The sequence below is a fragment of the Ahaetulla prasina genome, chromosome 4, assembly GCF_028640845.1.
Source record: "Ahaetulla prasina isolate Xishuangbanna chromosome 4, ASM2864084v1, whole genome shotgun sequence".
Classification (NCBI taxonomy): Eukaryota; Metazoa; Chordata; class Lepidosauria; order Squamata; family Colubridae; genus Ahaetulla; species Ahaetulla prasina.
Genome location: NC_080542.1, coordinates 40,651,946 through 40,667,340, shown reverse-complemented (window position 1 = coordinate 40,667,340; position 15,395 = coordinate 40,651,946). Strand labels below are relative to the sequence as shown.

At 37.1% G+C, this 15,395-nt stretch overlaps 2 protein-coding genes across 7 annotated transcripts in view; one reads left to right on the top strand and one right to left on the bottom strand.

Moving 5' to 3' along the window:
- The window catches only part of ATP6V0A1 (ATPase H+ transporting V0 subunit a1), a 60,752-nt gene extending 53,747 nt beyond the window's left edge, over nucleotides 1-7,005 (bottom strand). For 3 of the 6 annotated variants that reach the window (XM_058179841.1, XM_058179840.1, XM_058179842.1), the window contains exons 1-4: nucleotides 6,852-7,004; nucleotides 4,194-4,356; nucleotides 1,938-2,016; nucleotides 124-221 (exon numbers count right to left, since the gene is read on the bottom strand). In XM_058179841.1, coding sequence (XP_058035824.1) covers nucleotides 124-221; nucleotides 1,938-2,016; nucleotides 4,194-4,310 — 294 coding nt within the window. In that variant the 5' untranslated portion in view covers nucleotides 4,311-4,356; nucleotides 6,852-7,004. Of the gene's footprint in view, nucleotides 1-123; nucleotides 222-1,937; nucleotides 2,017-4,193; nucleotides 4,357-5,003; nucleotides 5,129-6,851 lie in introns of those variants that run through there. The other 3 variants (XM_058179837.1, XM_058179839.1, XM_058179838.1) reach the window with 2 other exon arrangements.
- A 7,669-nt stretch (nucleotides 7,006-14,674) lies between these two features.
- CAVIN1 (caveolae associated protein 1) overlaps nucleotides 14,675-15,395 on the top strand; it is a 38,405-nt gene continuing 37,684 nt past the window's right edge. Inside the window, exon 1 of the mRNA XM_058180014.1 lies at nucleotides 14,675-15,305. Within this exon, the coding sequence (XP_058035997.1) occupies nucleotides 14,886-15,305 (420 nt within the window). The 5' untranslated portion in view covers nucleotides 14,675-14,885. The remainder of the gene's footprint in view (nucleotides 15,306-15,395) is intronic.

Below are 15,395 nucleotides of genomic sequence, written 5' to 3'. Positions count from 1 at the left end.
ACTATTCACTTAGAAGAAGCTTACATTAATACCATGGGGAAGCATGATATTGATAATTCCTCTTTATAGCCAACTGCAGAAAAATTTGTTTTGCATTGTCAACTCTTTACATAATGTATTTACCTCCAAGTCAATCATGTCTCGAGGAAATGGCACTTCCGGATTCTCTCCAGTATCTGTGAGGGGAATGTTGGCCTTCTTAATTTCTTTTTCCACAAATCCTGAAAAAGAATCATAGTGACATTATGACTGAAGATATGCAGTATTGTATCAGAAAACAAATGAATCAATGATTCACAAACCCAAATCCATAATTTCAATTTATTCCTCCATTCTCCAGACATCTCATTCCATTAAAAAAAAAGAGGCAAATATTAAAATTCAAAACTGTATACTCTTTAATTATATTTGTACAATGTCACCTTGAGTTCCTGAACAGAAGTCAGAAAATAAATAATTAAATTCACTATTTTAACTAGTGTTAGTTAATTTAGTTAGTTAGTTTAACTAGTGTTACTACATGTTTTCGTAGTACGGGATGCACTTCTTTTTCCAGGCAATGACCATATTCATACTTTGCAAGTGTGTAGAGATCACAATCCCAAAAGCTGGGGGACTAAAGAAGAGCCTGTTTTTATCTTTGTTTAAACTGAGTTATAATTAAACATAGCTACTGGACACTTTCCAGTCATATAGTTACTGAACATTCTTGTTACATTAAACATACAATTTATAAGAATTTCCGATAGCCTTCGGTAGCAGCATAACAGACCTTCAAGGCATTTACTTAGCTCTGTGTTATTCAAATCTGGATTATGGTAAATTGTGCTTTAATTATATTTGTAATCAAATTTGGTAAAAGGGTTATCTATCTTTTCTTTTGTTCCTCATCTTATTAGCCCTAAATCAAAGGGTTAGTTTGAGGTTAATTCTGTCAACACATGTACAGAAGGCTAGAGCAAGCAGAGCTCTAGCCTTTTCCACAGCCTCTACAGGAGATATCACAGAGATATAGAAATATAAAGTAAGGAGAGGAACATCCACAATTTCTTCATTCTACTTTGTTTTTGTTTTTTTAAATTAAATGCAGTAAAACAGGAAGCAGCTGGCAATATTTTTAAAGATGTTCGAGATACCAAGCAAAATGGTTGCTAATCAACGTAACAGAGCGGGTCTCAATATGTTACATCATCTTGCATCCCAAAAATGAATAAGCACAAAAAATAGTCTATTGCAATAGAGGTATTTTATTTAAGATACACCAAAGGCATATAATAAGATTTATCTATTTTTGGCTTAGTGTGTTATGCTAACTCTGCCATTTTTTAAAATAAAAAATAGCCTATAAGTTAACATTATCTGTGAACCCAGTCAATTTTGAGTCACAGGTAATCCTCATTTAATGTCAGTAATTAGAATCAAATTTAATATAAGTATATGTGATCATGAAATATAACTGAACCGTTTAGCAATATAAATTCTGGCACTTCTGGTTGCCATAGTTAAGTAAATCACAAGTGTTAAGCGAGGATGTCACATGATTACCATTTGTGACCTCCTGTCACATTACCCATTGATTTTGCTTATAGGAAGCCAGAAAAGAAGGTCACAAATGGCCGTCAAATGACATGATACCACGATGACATAATTGTAAGCAGGACACCACAATCACATGACCGTGAGGATGCTTGCCAATTTAAGTACGAGTTAAGCATGAGTTAAGTCAACTTAAGCATCATAAGTGCCATTAATTCAGTACCACTGTAAGTTTGAATGGCTGCAGAATGAATGGTTGTTAGGTGAGACCCACCTGTATTCAAAAATCAGAACTGGCACTAAGTGCGAATCTAACGTATATACAAAAATATAGAAAGAGAACCTAATTTAGTCTTATAAACCTATATAAAGAGTACAAGTAAAAGAAAACAATGACATACTGAGCTTCCTGTCCATCTCTTCACATCTTCGGACTTCGTTAACAAATTTACGTTGGAACACATTCACATCAGGGTTTAGCTGTCAATAAATGCATGTAATTATAATCGCATATACTAGTTTATGCAGAAACATGAATAGAGTGTCACTCTCTGCCTCCAACTTCACTTCAGAAACTAGTTCAACAATCTGACCATTGAACTTTCAGAGGACGAAATGGAGGACTGAAGACAGCGCCATAAAAAGCAGAACCAATGACTGCAGCAAAGAAGCCAGTGATAGAGTGGCTCTTCAAACCTCTCTAGACAAAGAGAGGACAGCAGATTGCTTACAAGCGCTCATATGGTTTGTCCTCAGGAAGATACAAGAGAGCAGATTCTGGGAGGTTTTGAGCACTGAGAGACAAGAAAATAGTCATCTTGCTCAAACAATTTAACTTTTAAAAGCAGTTGGCGCTTTTAAAAGAACACCAAGTTTGCATACTTCCTTTTCTAATCTTATCTGGAAATTGCTTATTAACTACTTTTCTGCTACTAGAATTTTCAGAACAAATCTGAAAATATGTGATGAGTCTTCTTTCAATCCTTAATGAAAGAAAATTTTAATTATGAGCATAAAGAACCTAATTATGAGCATAAGCACATCAACAAGTTAATTAAGACTTTGATTTTAAAAGTTGTAAATAGATTTATTTATTTATTTAAAACATTTATACAGTTGCCCATCTTATATCGAATTCTGGACAGCTTTCAATTAACAATTGAAACAATATATCTATGTATGCATGTATGAATGTATGTAGCCAAAAAACATTAAAAACCTGGCACCAAAATTGAGCATCCACATGTACTACTTTGTTAATTCCTCTCATCGAATCACAGCGCTTGAAGGAAAAGTCAAGTCTAAAATACTTTTCAGAAGACTAGAAGGATGGAAGAGTGCCAAATCTGAAGGGGAAACGTGATCCACAGAGCAGAGGCTGCTTTTTGAAAAGACATGCTACCTAGATCCCATTAGATGGCAACATTTAATGGAAAGGGAGCAAGTCTATCATGGCTGAGCCATTCTGTCTTGCTAGGTTGAGTCAAAGGATTAGGAATCCAGATAAATTTGAAATAAGGTTTTGGAATTAATTACAAAGACTCCTTCCTGTGGGAAAATGCTTTCCTTTGAATTATTTTTTAAAAATAAGACATTGGACACTAGACAGGTAAAAAGGAACTAAATACAATTAAAGGAAAACAAATTCAACTTACTAATACAGAATGAAGTAAAATATTTTAACACTGAACACGTTAATGGATATTTTTTAACAATGGACTCAGAAGTCAGTTTTAAGAGTGTCTGCCTCTATAGACTATATATAAAAGATGCGGGAAAAGAAACAAGTATTACCTGATAAGACTGAGCCTCACTTGAAAAAGAGTTTAAAAATGACAGATTACAAGAAAGACATAGAAAAAGACATTACACTGACATATTGTACAAAAGAAATTGGTGTCTTAATAATTAAAAAAATAGACAAAACAATGATCTGGATAAGTTTGCTGTTTTCGATTTACAAAAGAGGCTTGTTAAAACTTTGAAGAACATGTAAGATGGGACAAAATGAATGAATGAATGAATAAATAAATAAATAAATAAATAAATAAATAAATAAATAAATAAAATCAATTTCTAGGACATAATTTGAAGAAATTAAAGATGAAGATTGTTAAAAGTAAAAGGAATATAGATTTGGTACATTTGATCAAGGTTAAAACAGATACGTTGTTATCTCTGATAATTTTTAATGGACTTTTGCTAACATCAAGACTGAAATGGCAAAGTTTTATGGATTTTTATGGATGGGATACAGAAAGATCATTTGTTGTATTTTAAGAGAATGTGATAAATTATTAAAATGGTTTATATCTGTTGTGATAAAGAAGGGGATCACTTCTTTATATTTTTTTCTTTGCTATATTTTTATTTTTTTTCTTTTCTGTTATTTCTGTTCTTTGTCTTCTTTTTTTACAGCTTTTATTCTAGTTTTTTGTTTGTATTAGTTTTTGCTACTGTAATTATAATCTTTAATAAGATTAACCTTAAAAAGTGACCCTTATCAAATATAGCTGTTATCAATCATAGGTCTGAATCATCACATACGTAACTGAAAGATATCCCATTAATGCTCTTGAAAGAAACAATAATTCTGAGCACAAAATCATGTTTTTGGAGCATAATAACTATATTAATGAACCAAAGCAAATACGTACATCTCGAAACTGGACCTTCCCAAGTTCTCCCAATTCACTGACACAGCAGTATGCTGCTTCAGACTGAAGGAAAAGTTGTGCCAGGGTCATTTCCTCACTTCGGAAGAGCTCACCCATGGTGAAAATAGAAGCCAATCAAAATAGGATGAGAATCTTCATATACCTTAAGGGGAAAAAAAAATCAAGATAAGTTTACATAAATCCAGGGTCTATACATCTGAAGGGTCTATACATCTGAATTAACTTCAGATCTGAAATTTTACAAATTACCCTTGAAGAAGAGTAAAAACTGTTTAACTTACGTTATGACTTTAATAGTGACAAATTATCATGGCATTCTTAGGAAATAAAAATGCTGAGTAGGCTTTATGTTAATTAGGGGAACAGAGAATTGGAAGGCCAGAGGGATAGCAGTGAGCAACTTCTATATCACTAGTTTAGAATCTATTAAATGACTGTTTTGTATGTGCCTATGTCCATTAAGAGACTCATTTTCTGGCATGCTCAGTTTACCCTCAATATCAAATCTAACCAACAACTTCCAAAAGACTGTCATATCCGATTTTAATGTGCTATTCCACATTTGGAATGTGTAAATATCCATATATCTGTAATTATTTCAATTCTTAGAAGCTGCAATATAACATTACCATTACTAGTGACTTCTATGTACTGTTAATGTATCCTATATGCCATTCAAATAATCCCAATTTAGGTAGTTCATCTATAGATAATTGTTTCTGAGATTAATTATTCAGCCTTGTAACTAAAGCTTCAAACGTCAGCCCCTCTTATAATATCAAACAGTACCTTCTGTCTTAGAAACACTACTGGTGATTTATAGTTGACAGCTATTTCAGTGAAGGAGCTTTTTTTCGCCCCTATCATATTGCAGCAGATTCACCTGTAGCCTAAGGATTCCAAATTCAATTTTCAATAAAGAACACACCATATCCAGAGATCATAGTTTAGGGATCTATGGAAGCAAAAAATACTTGGTATTGTGGCATCTCCAATAAAGATCATAAAATGCAGAGGCACTAATTATATGTTAATAGACATGAAAATGCTAAGCAAACAGAAATAAGTCTAAGCAAATCCATGAAATATTTGAATTCCCATCAACCAAATGCATTGTTCTCTATCTATAAAGCATCACTTACTAATTTCTAACGCAAAACACTTTGTAGAATGCCTAACTATGCTTCCTATTAATGAATTAAGCATGCCAATAAACAGAATTATATTATCCACCTGAGAACCTGTAGAACCTGAACAGCTTTCAAAAGATTTGTACTTCCTCTTTTTAAACAATAGGATGCACAATAAATTTTAATGTATATGTGATCGTATATTTTGCATTAAAAATGATATATACAAGCTATCATTCAAAGTTAACTGGAAACCACAAGGAACAAAACTACATTTCCAGCCTCCTACTCATTATATTGCAGGCTGACAAACACAGAATAAGAAGCCTTGTACAAAAACACAACGGAAGCCATTATCCAATCTAAAAGAGAAGATTTAAAAAGCAAATTATTATTATGATCAAAAATGTTTAATTAATACAACATATTAACAAAATCAGAAAGATCTAGCAATTAGATTAAAAATCGGGGTAATAAATCATCAAAGATCCTAAAGCTACAGATACCAGATTTATGTTACAAAAGTCCACTTATCACTAGATGGCAGGAAAAGAAACAAAATTCTTTGCTGCTGTCTAATGGCCATCCAGATTTATGCAGCCTAGATCTGATAATACGTCTGCAATGAATCAATGATATTTTTATTCATATATTATCCTCTGCTGCATAACCAAACCTTTTCCAAATCCCATAGATAATTAACATTTCCGCCTTTAGTAATCATGGGGGGGTGGAGAGAGAGAGAAAGAGAGAGAGAGAGAGAGAGAGAATGACACAATAATTTTTGAGAAACAGTCATTCCTTCCTTTCAAATTAGTATTCTTTTCAATTTATTTATATTTCAGATCCTGCCCCACCAAATCATCAAATGAATGTCAGAAAGCTGCTAGTTCCTGTTGAACACCACAGGGTCTACTGGTCACCCACCCACCCCTGGCATATAATCTTCACAATTATGGTAAAGAAGTGGAAAGGAAAGCTATCCAATATTCCTCCTTTACCAACCGCCTTCCATGATCATCCAATCCCCAATATTCCTTGTTCATAAAGAAATAAAGCCCCATGTACACGAATAAGAGCAATATAAAATAATATTTCTCTCGAAATGCCTGCCCTCTCAAAAATGTTGACGAAGGATCCCTTCCTTTCAATGATGACCCAGGTATGATCGCAAGGAAAAACTTGCCCACCCCCACGAGATGACCTCCCTTCCCCCGCCCAATGTCCATCTTCCCCAACCTCACACCAGTAAAATCCTCTCTTTTCCTCTCCCTTTTAACCAAAGAACATGGATTAAGAGGGCAAGAGATATAAGCGTTAAATTGGAAGATCGCCAGCATCAAAAGCCCCTTCACACAACCACTGCATCCCGCGGATGGAGACTAGATCGCTCATCCCCCAATTGCCCACTGCTCCCCTCACCCAGAACAAAGGGCACCCTGCCATTTCCCCTCAGTCCCTCCGCAGAAAGAGAACCCCCTCCCAAAGGACGCCCCCCCCCACCTACCTCCCCAAGGGTGACCCACAGCCTCAGTCCAGAGCTGCCGCCTGAGCTTCCGTCAAATGACGTCACCACGTCACGATGTAACTCCCTCCTTACAGGACGGGCTGGTCCGGCCTTCTGCTCGTGGATCTGTTCTCCCGCTGGTGGGCGGGGCGTCGTTCGCTTGCTTGTGTGGGGCGATACTGACGGCCTGGTTCTTCAGTGGCCCGTCTGCACGGGAGAGATACGTTATTCGTCGGGAGCCTTTTCCTTTCGAGTGGGATGGACGCTTGAGGATTTAATTCGGAAAACGGGGTTCATCCCCAAATCGCCCTTTCTCGGGCAGGATCAGGGGCAACGAAGGGGACGGCTCTGATCGGGCTTTTTCAGGTGTAATGCACTGCCCGATCTCTTAGGCTCCAATTCTAGTTCAAAGAATCTACAGAGCACCAATTGAAAAAGACAGATTTATTATTTATTCCTATTTAATAATTTCTGATATGTACAAAAATATTTCAGAGCCGTTTAGAAAATAGGATTATTCTTCTTGTTGTGCCATATAGAATAGAAAAAATAGAATAGAATAGAATAGAATAGAATAGAATAGAATAGAATAGAATAGAATAGAATTCTTTATTGGCCAAGTGTGATTGGACACACAAGGAATTTGTCTTCGATGCATATGATCTCAGTGTACATAAAGAGGCAAGATCTATTTGTCAAGAATCAGAAGATACAACACAATGATAGTCATGGGGTACAAATAAGCAATTGAATCATTCTAGGAAACAATCAATATAAATCCTAAGGATACAAGCAACAAAGTTACAGTCATAAGTTGGAAGGAGATGGGTGATGGGAACAATGAGAAGATTAATAGTAGTGAAGATTTAGTAATAGTTTGACAATGTTGAGGGAATTATTTGATTAGTAGAGTGATGGTGTTCGGGAAGAAACTGTTCTGGTGTCTAGTTGTTCTGGTGTGCAGTGCTCTATAGCGTCGTTTTGATAGGAGTTGAAACAGTTTATGTCCAGGATGCAAGGGGTCTGTAAATATTTTCACAGTCCTCTTTTTGACTCGTGCAGTATACAGGTCCTCAATGGAAGGCAGGTTGGTAGCAACTGTTTTTTCTGCAGTTCTAATTATCCTCTGAAGTCTGTTTCCGTCTTGTTGAGTTGCAGAACCAAACCAGATAGTTATAGACGTGCAGATGACAGATTGCGTCACTGGATGTTGGCGATCCAGAAAATAGAATACGCAACAGCAATAGAATAGTGTTACCCAATATTTAGTATTTACACTTATGTATGAATACAATTTCTTTGTAAATGATGCAACACATTGTTTTTTTTTTGAGGGGGTTATGAGTAGCAAAATTCTTTTATCTTTTGTAAGATTTCTAATCTTTTCTGTTTTAGTGATGTTTGTTACTTTTCGTTTGAATTTCATTTTAATAATTTTGTATGCCACCCAAAGTCATGTCTGCATTGGGCAGCCATATAAATATTCTGGATAAATAATTTGTCTTTATAAAATGATGCATACTTTGCCTAGCCATTGAGGGGTTGGAGTTATTAGTCCAGTACATAACTAATTTACTAAATGTTACAACAATGATACATTTGCAACCCTATAAGTCGGGTTCCTTAAATCCAAAAATGCATTTTACTATCTCTTATTGCTGCATCCCTTAATAAGAATAAATATTGGATTTGGGACATGCTTTATTGGCCAAGTTTGACTGGACACATGAGGAATTTGTCTCAGGTGCATAAACTCTCAGTATACATAGAAACATCAAAGGGATGTCATAGTTCATAAATCATTAGATACAGTACCAATAAGAAAAGATAGTAGGAAAAATAAGACAAGAAGAATAAAAATTCTTTAGGCATAAGACAGTGGGATTTAGATGTTTAGCAGAGTGATGGCATGGGGGAAAAGCTACCTCTATCTAATTCTTTTGGCATGGAATGCCCTATAGCAGCGTCCTGAGGGGAGAAATTGAAACAGTTTATGTCCAGGATGTGAGGGATCTGTTCATATTTTCTCAGGCCCCTTTTCGGCCTGTGCAGTATACAGGTGCTCAATAGAAGGCAGGCTAGTTGCATTTGTTTTTTATGCAGTCCTAACTGTCCATTGAAGTCTGTACTTCAACTGTCCTGTTTGGTTGTTGTGTCAAACCAAACAGTTCTATAGAAACACAAATGACCGACTGAATAATTTCTCTGTAGAAGTGTATCAGCAGATCCTTGGGCAATCTGAAGTTTTTGAGTTGACGCAGGAAAAACATTCGTTGTTGTGCCTTTTTAATGATAGTTTTATGTTAGGTGTCCATTTCAAGTCCTGGCAGATTATAGAAACTTGAAGGTCTCTACTGTTGATACTGTGTTGTCCAATATCCTATGGTAGAATAGGAGAGCTTCTCCTAAAATCTATTATCATCTCTAGTTTTAAGTGTGTTCAGCTCCAGATTGTTTTGGCTGCACCACAGGGCCAGTGGTTCAATCTCCCTTTTGTATGCATTATCATCATCATCGTCATCTGGAATGAGACCAATGACTTTTATTATCTGCAAACTTCAGTGCTTTAACAGAGGAATCGTTGGAGATGCAGTCATTGGTATAGAGAGAAAAAAATAATGGAGAAAGCATACAGCTTTGGTGGGCTCCTGTGCTAACTGAATGGGTATTCAGTGTGATTTTACCTAGCTTCACCTGCTGCTTCCTACAAGCTGTCTAACACAGCTAGTTGCATCAGTTTAAAGAGAAGGATTTGTGGAATGATGTTATTGAATGCGGAGCTGAAGATGATTAAAGAATGACATGGAATGTATTATGCATTCATTACTTTAGACATAATGTATGATAATGCGAATGTTTATTCTGTATAAATATAGCTTGACTACTTGCTGAATACAACTATAAGAGTATATAATGGGTGAAATGTGATAACAAGTGGAATGCTTAGAAGTGGTGCTGTGAATAAGGCAATATTACCTTGGCTGTTTATTGTACTTACAGATCAATATATATAAGGAATGCTTACGGTGATTTGAGAGGTGTGTCAGTTGGGGATATAAATGTATATGTTTTTGTGTATGCTGATAACTATATACATTTGGTTTATTGATCATGTGCAATAGTCAGAAGTATGAAAAACAATCATGTCACTTTTTTCAGTGCTGTTGTAACTTAAAACATTCATTAAATGATTTTTTTTAACGATTACCTGCATAAGAGAGTAGGATACATTATGCCTTAAAGTCAGTTTTCACTCTTGACAAGTGTCATGGCAGGTCTTTTTGGCAGCATTTTTAAAGTGGTTTGCCAGTTCCTTCCTAGAATTGAGAGAGAAATGTTACCAGCGATGGAACTCAAGAGTAACCTAGTTTCTAGTCTACTGCTTAACCAAATCATAAAAATAAATTGAATGCTATGCAGATTGGGTATTTAAGAGGGAATTTAATAAGAAGAGATTTATTTGAGATTGAATGAATGTGGATTAATTATAGGAGTGTGACCAGTACAAAAGTATCTTAAGATCGTTTGATGATATAAAATAAAGAGCAAGCAAGCTAAGAGGAAGGGGAAGAGCAAGAAAACATTGCTTGGATAAGCTTGATGAGATTATGAAAAAGATAAAGGTAAAGTAGTTAAAAAACCAGAAGGATATCGATGAAGCAAAAATGGGTTACGAAGATAGAAAGATGAGCAATATAGTGTTGGTATGAGCTAGTTTTAGATATGTTTCCTTTCTCTTAGGACATTAATTTCTTTAATATACTATTCCTTATACCTTTTCATTTGTTCTGCATGATGTCACTTGCCTTGCAATTTCTTGATGTATATATATTCGTATTTTTCTAACTATAAGACACTCCAGACTACAAGATGCACCTAGCTTTTGGGAAGGAAAACAAGAAAAAAAATCTGCCTCCCAGCATCCATCCAGTATTCATCTGACCCATTTGCCGTGGCCCATATGCTGCAGCCCATTTTGCCATGGCTCATTCACCGCCAACCATTTGCCGCCACCGCCCGTTTGCCTTTGCCGCTGCCACCTATTTGCCGCGGCCCGTTCACCACTGCCCGTTCACTGCCACCGCCCATTCTAGAACAGTTGATCGATGCTGCACCAACCCCCCTCCCCTGCCGTAATATTCACTGTGTAAGACGCACAAACATTTCCACCCACTTTATTCGGGAGGGGGGATGTGCATCTTATACTCTGAAAAATACTGTATGTAGGATTTTTTTTCTTCCTTGTACTCTCCCACAAGTACAGGATCTACTTTTTTTCAGATCAACTAAGTGTTGATCCATTGGTTGCAACAGTAATTGATTGACTGGCTTGTCACTTGAGCCTGACACATGAATAAATAATGAAGATGTTTGATGTAGTTTTGGAAACTGAATCATGCGATTTCTGCAGTTATGTATATATATTTATCTCCCAAACATTAGGCTAATAAACCAGACGTTATTTTTACAAGCCAAAGCAAATTAAAATAACTTCCATATCCTGGCTGGGGTTTATAGAAACTAAAGGATTGCACATCTGCAAGACATTGGGTGTGGAGGTCTGATGTGAGCAATAAAAATGATGTGCTGTACACTAATACATCTGTCAAGTATCTATTCTTTCACATGTGTTAAAAAAAGCACCAGAGTTAGTTAATATTGTCAAATGGACCAACCGTTTGATTCATGTAAGGCCATTTACGTTGTTCAAAAGGAATGGCATTAACAATTCCTTGAATGCATTCAGACTAGGTTCATTATTTCTACTCCAGGCTAAATGTCTATGGGGATTCTCAACCATCCAGACCAGCGGTGTCGAACTGGCGGCCCATGGGCCAGATGCATCAACGCAGGCCACCCACTTCAGCTCCGCAAAGTGGAAAAACATTGTGATACATCGCGTGATGGCAACATGCTGCCGCAAGTTTGATACCCGTGATCCAGACCATAGTTGTCCCAAAGGTATTTTTACAAAAGGCAACTTGATTTCCTTGGTTTTTTTCTTCAAGAAAGCTTCTTCAACTTCTTGGATAAGAAGCAAAAAGTTTTCAAGGAAAAAAAACCAAGGAAGTCCAGTTACCTTTTGGAAAAGCACCTTTGGATCTACTTCAGGCTGCTTTTTCCTGCTGTGCTGAAACCATCTTTTAATTTATTAATTTTTATACTGCCCTTCTTCTCTACAAGGTGACTCTGCATGGCTATATAGAGTCCATCAATGTCGATTGCATTTAGAGCCATAGAATTTTCTTATCAGTATTGCCCATGCTGGCAGGAGTAAGAAGCAACTAATTCTAGCTAGAAGACTTTTTGTTTTATAAAGCCAGTGACTTATAGCTGCTATACAGCTGTTAGGGGGAAGATTAGCTCTCTCTTTTCTTTAAAGGCTAGTTATAAACCATGAATTCCAACCAAACAAATGTTTGCTGTTTTATTTTTTCTATCCAATTTTCCTCTTGCCTTGGGTTCTTTTAGACAAACGCTGAGATCAGTGTCTGTCATTTCCAAATTGAAGCTAAAAGGATTTATTGTGGATTTTTTTCAAGAGCAGAGAAGTTATAGATTTCTTTGAATTATGCTTCCTAAAATCTTTTGGAGTGCATTTTTACTCTCAATAATCTAAATCAGGGATGAGGAAACAATAGCCCTTTTATGACTTAACTTCAATTCCCAGAAGAGTTGAAGTCTACAAGTCCTAAAGAGGCCATCTTCCCTACCTGTGGTCTAAAGAATAGAACAGAACAGAACAGAACAGAACAGAATAGAATAGAATAGAAAATTTTATTGGCCAAGTGTGATTGGACACACAAGGAATTTGTCTTGGTGCATATGCTCTTAGTGTACATAAAAGAAAAGATACCTTCATCAAGAATCATAAAGTACAACACTTAATGATACTCATAGGGTACAAATAAGCAATCAGGAAACAATATCAACATAAATCATAAGGATACAAGCAACAAGGTTACAGTCATACTGTCATAAGTGGAAGGAAATGGGTGATGGGAATGATGAGAAGATTAATAGTAGTGCAGACTTAGTAAATGGTTTGACAGTGTTGAGGGAATTATTTGTTTAGCAGAGTGATGGCGTTCGGGAAAAAACTGTTCTTGTGTCTAGTTGTTTTGGTGTGCAGTGCTCTGTAGCATCGTTTTGAGGATAGGAGTTGAAACAATTCAGGTCCAGGATGTGAGGGGTCTGTAAATATTTTCACAGCCCTCATTTTGACTCGTGCAGTATACAGGTCCTCATGGAAGGCAGGTTGGTAGTAATTGTTTTTTCTGCAGTTCTAATTATCCTCTGAAGTCTGTATCTGTCTTGTTGGGTTGCAGAACCCAACTAGACAGTTATAGAGGTGCAGATGACAGACTCAATAATTCCTCAGTAGAACTGTATCAGCAGCTCCTTGGGCAGGTTGAGCTTTCTGAGTTGGCGCAGAAAGAACATTCTTTGTTGTGCTTTTTTTGATGACGTTTTTGATGTTGGATGTCTATTTTAGATCTTGCAATATGATAGAACCTAGAAATTTGAAGGTTTCTACTGTTGATATGTATTGTCTAGTATTGTGAGAGGTGGAAGTATGGAAGGGTTTCTCCTAAAGCCTACCACCATTTCTACGGTTTGAGTGTGTTCAGTTCCAGATTGTTCTGGTCGCACCACAAGGCTAGTTGTTCAACCTCCCGTCTGTATGCGGATTCGTCATTGTCTCGAATGAGACCAATCACTGTTGTGTCATCTGCGAACTTCAGTAGTTTAACAGATGGATCGTTAGAGAGGCAGTCATACCTCTCTATGGTATACAGAGAGAAGAGAAGTGGGGAGCACACAGCCTTGTGTGTACAGGTATCTGATTTGATTCTGCTTAGCTTCACCTGCTGCTTCCTATCTGTTAGGAATTAGGTGGGCAAATGAAAATAGCCCACCTAAATTGAGAAGTTTTCTTTGTATTCTGAGATGTTTATACATTCATGATCCTTATGGAATTAATTTCTATTCCTACATCTTTCATTTGAATTAAAGAGAAGTTTCTTTCTCAGTGAGACCCATAACATTTGACCACATTAGAAAGCATGCAGAATAATCCTCAGATTTGTTTATGGCAAGTTACCAGTTCAGAATTGCTTCATCTCCATAAAATGGCAACTACTGTTGCAGGCAACAGTTAATCAGTACTGCACAGCAAACAACAAGCCTGGCATTACAATTAGCAAGTGTCTCTGCACCAAAGAGCTCCATTTTTTAATCCAGATAGCCGTTTCTGGAGCTGTATATGCATGCTGTTTTGTCCAGATATCTCTAGCATAGCTGAATTCATTTATACTACCCGTTGTGTATACTGAGTGATCCAAGCTGTGTGTGTGTCCTAAACTGTCACTGAATGCCTTTAAAAGGAAATATGAAACTTTAAGCTTGCCTGTCTCAACACAGAAGTTTCTGGGTTATCCCAGCTGTACTCTTCCGTGCAGCTGTTTCCCATCCCAGCCCCTGTTACATATTCACTGATATTCACAGAGTAGGTGGTTTTTCTGTTATCAGTTTTGTACAGAATATTTGTTCCCCTCCTCCCTCTAAGATTCCAGAGAAATCTTGCTAAGAAATCCCTGCCCTCCCACCACCTAGTAAGCAGCGGAGGCTGTTGGAGTTTAGATTTTTACATTCCTCTGTGAGGGAGTGAGCGAACGCTCAAACTCTGCCTGTGCTCACATGCTAAAGCTGTTGCCTCCTCTCCAACTATTTTAATCATTGTAGAAAAAAAGGGGTGGGTCGACAAAGCATTTGGCAAGAGCGTCCTTTCCTTCAATTGAGGTGGAGTCAACCAATGGCCTCAGAGTCTGGAAAATTTTGCAGGACAGTTTCCCCTGACAGCTTTGCAAGGATTGTACCATTTCAATTGAAGCATAAATCCACACGCTCAGCTCTTGGCTTCTGTCTGGCCTCCCGGAACTGAGAGATCTCAGTTTCAGCCTTCACTTCTCTGTCTTGTCACTACAGTGTCAAGCTTCTCCAGATTTTCCTAGTCAGAATTCTTAAGTGACCATGGCAGACACCACCCTCCATATCGTCGAGCAGCCAACTGCATCTGAGGCTTCGGATGAGCCAACTGCTGAAGAACCCATTAAATCTGACCAGATCAATGGTGTTATGGTGCTTACCCTTTTGGACAAGATTATTGGGGCTGTGGATCAGATTCAGCTGACCCAGACTCAATTGGAAGAGAGACAGCAAGAAATGGATGGTGTAGTGGCCAGCATCCAGGGAGAATTGGCTAAGCTCACCAAAGCCCACACCACCACCAGCAATACAGTTAACAAGATGTTGGAGAAAGTTCGTAAGGTCAGTGTTAACGTGAAAACTGTCCGACAAAATCTGGAGAAACAAGCTGGACAAATCAAGAAGTTAGAATCCAATGAGACGGAATTGCTGAAGCGTAGGAACTTTAAAGTCATGATCTACCAGGTAAGATGCCGTTTAATCTCATCTGTTTACTTTTTTATAGTTGGCCTTTAAAGGTACCAAAACATTGCCTCTTTCTTTTCTTGCACCTTC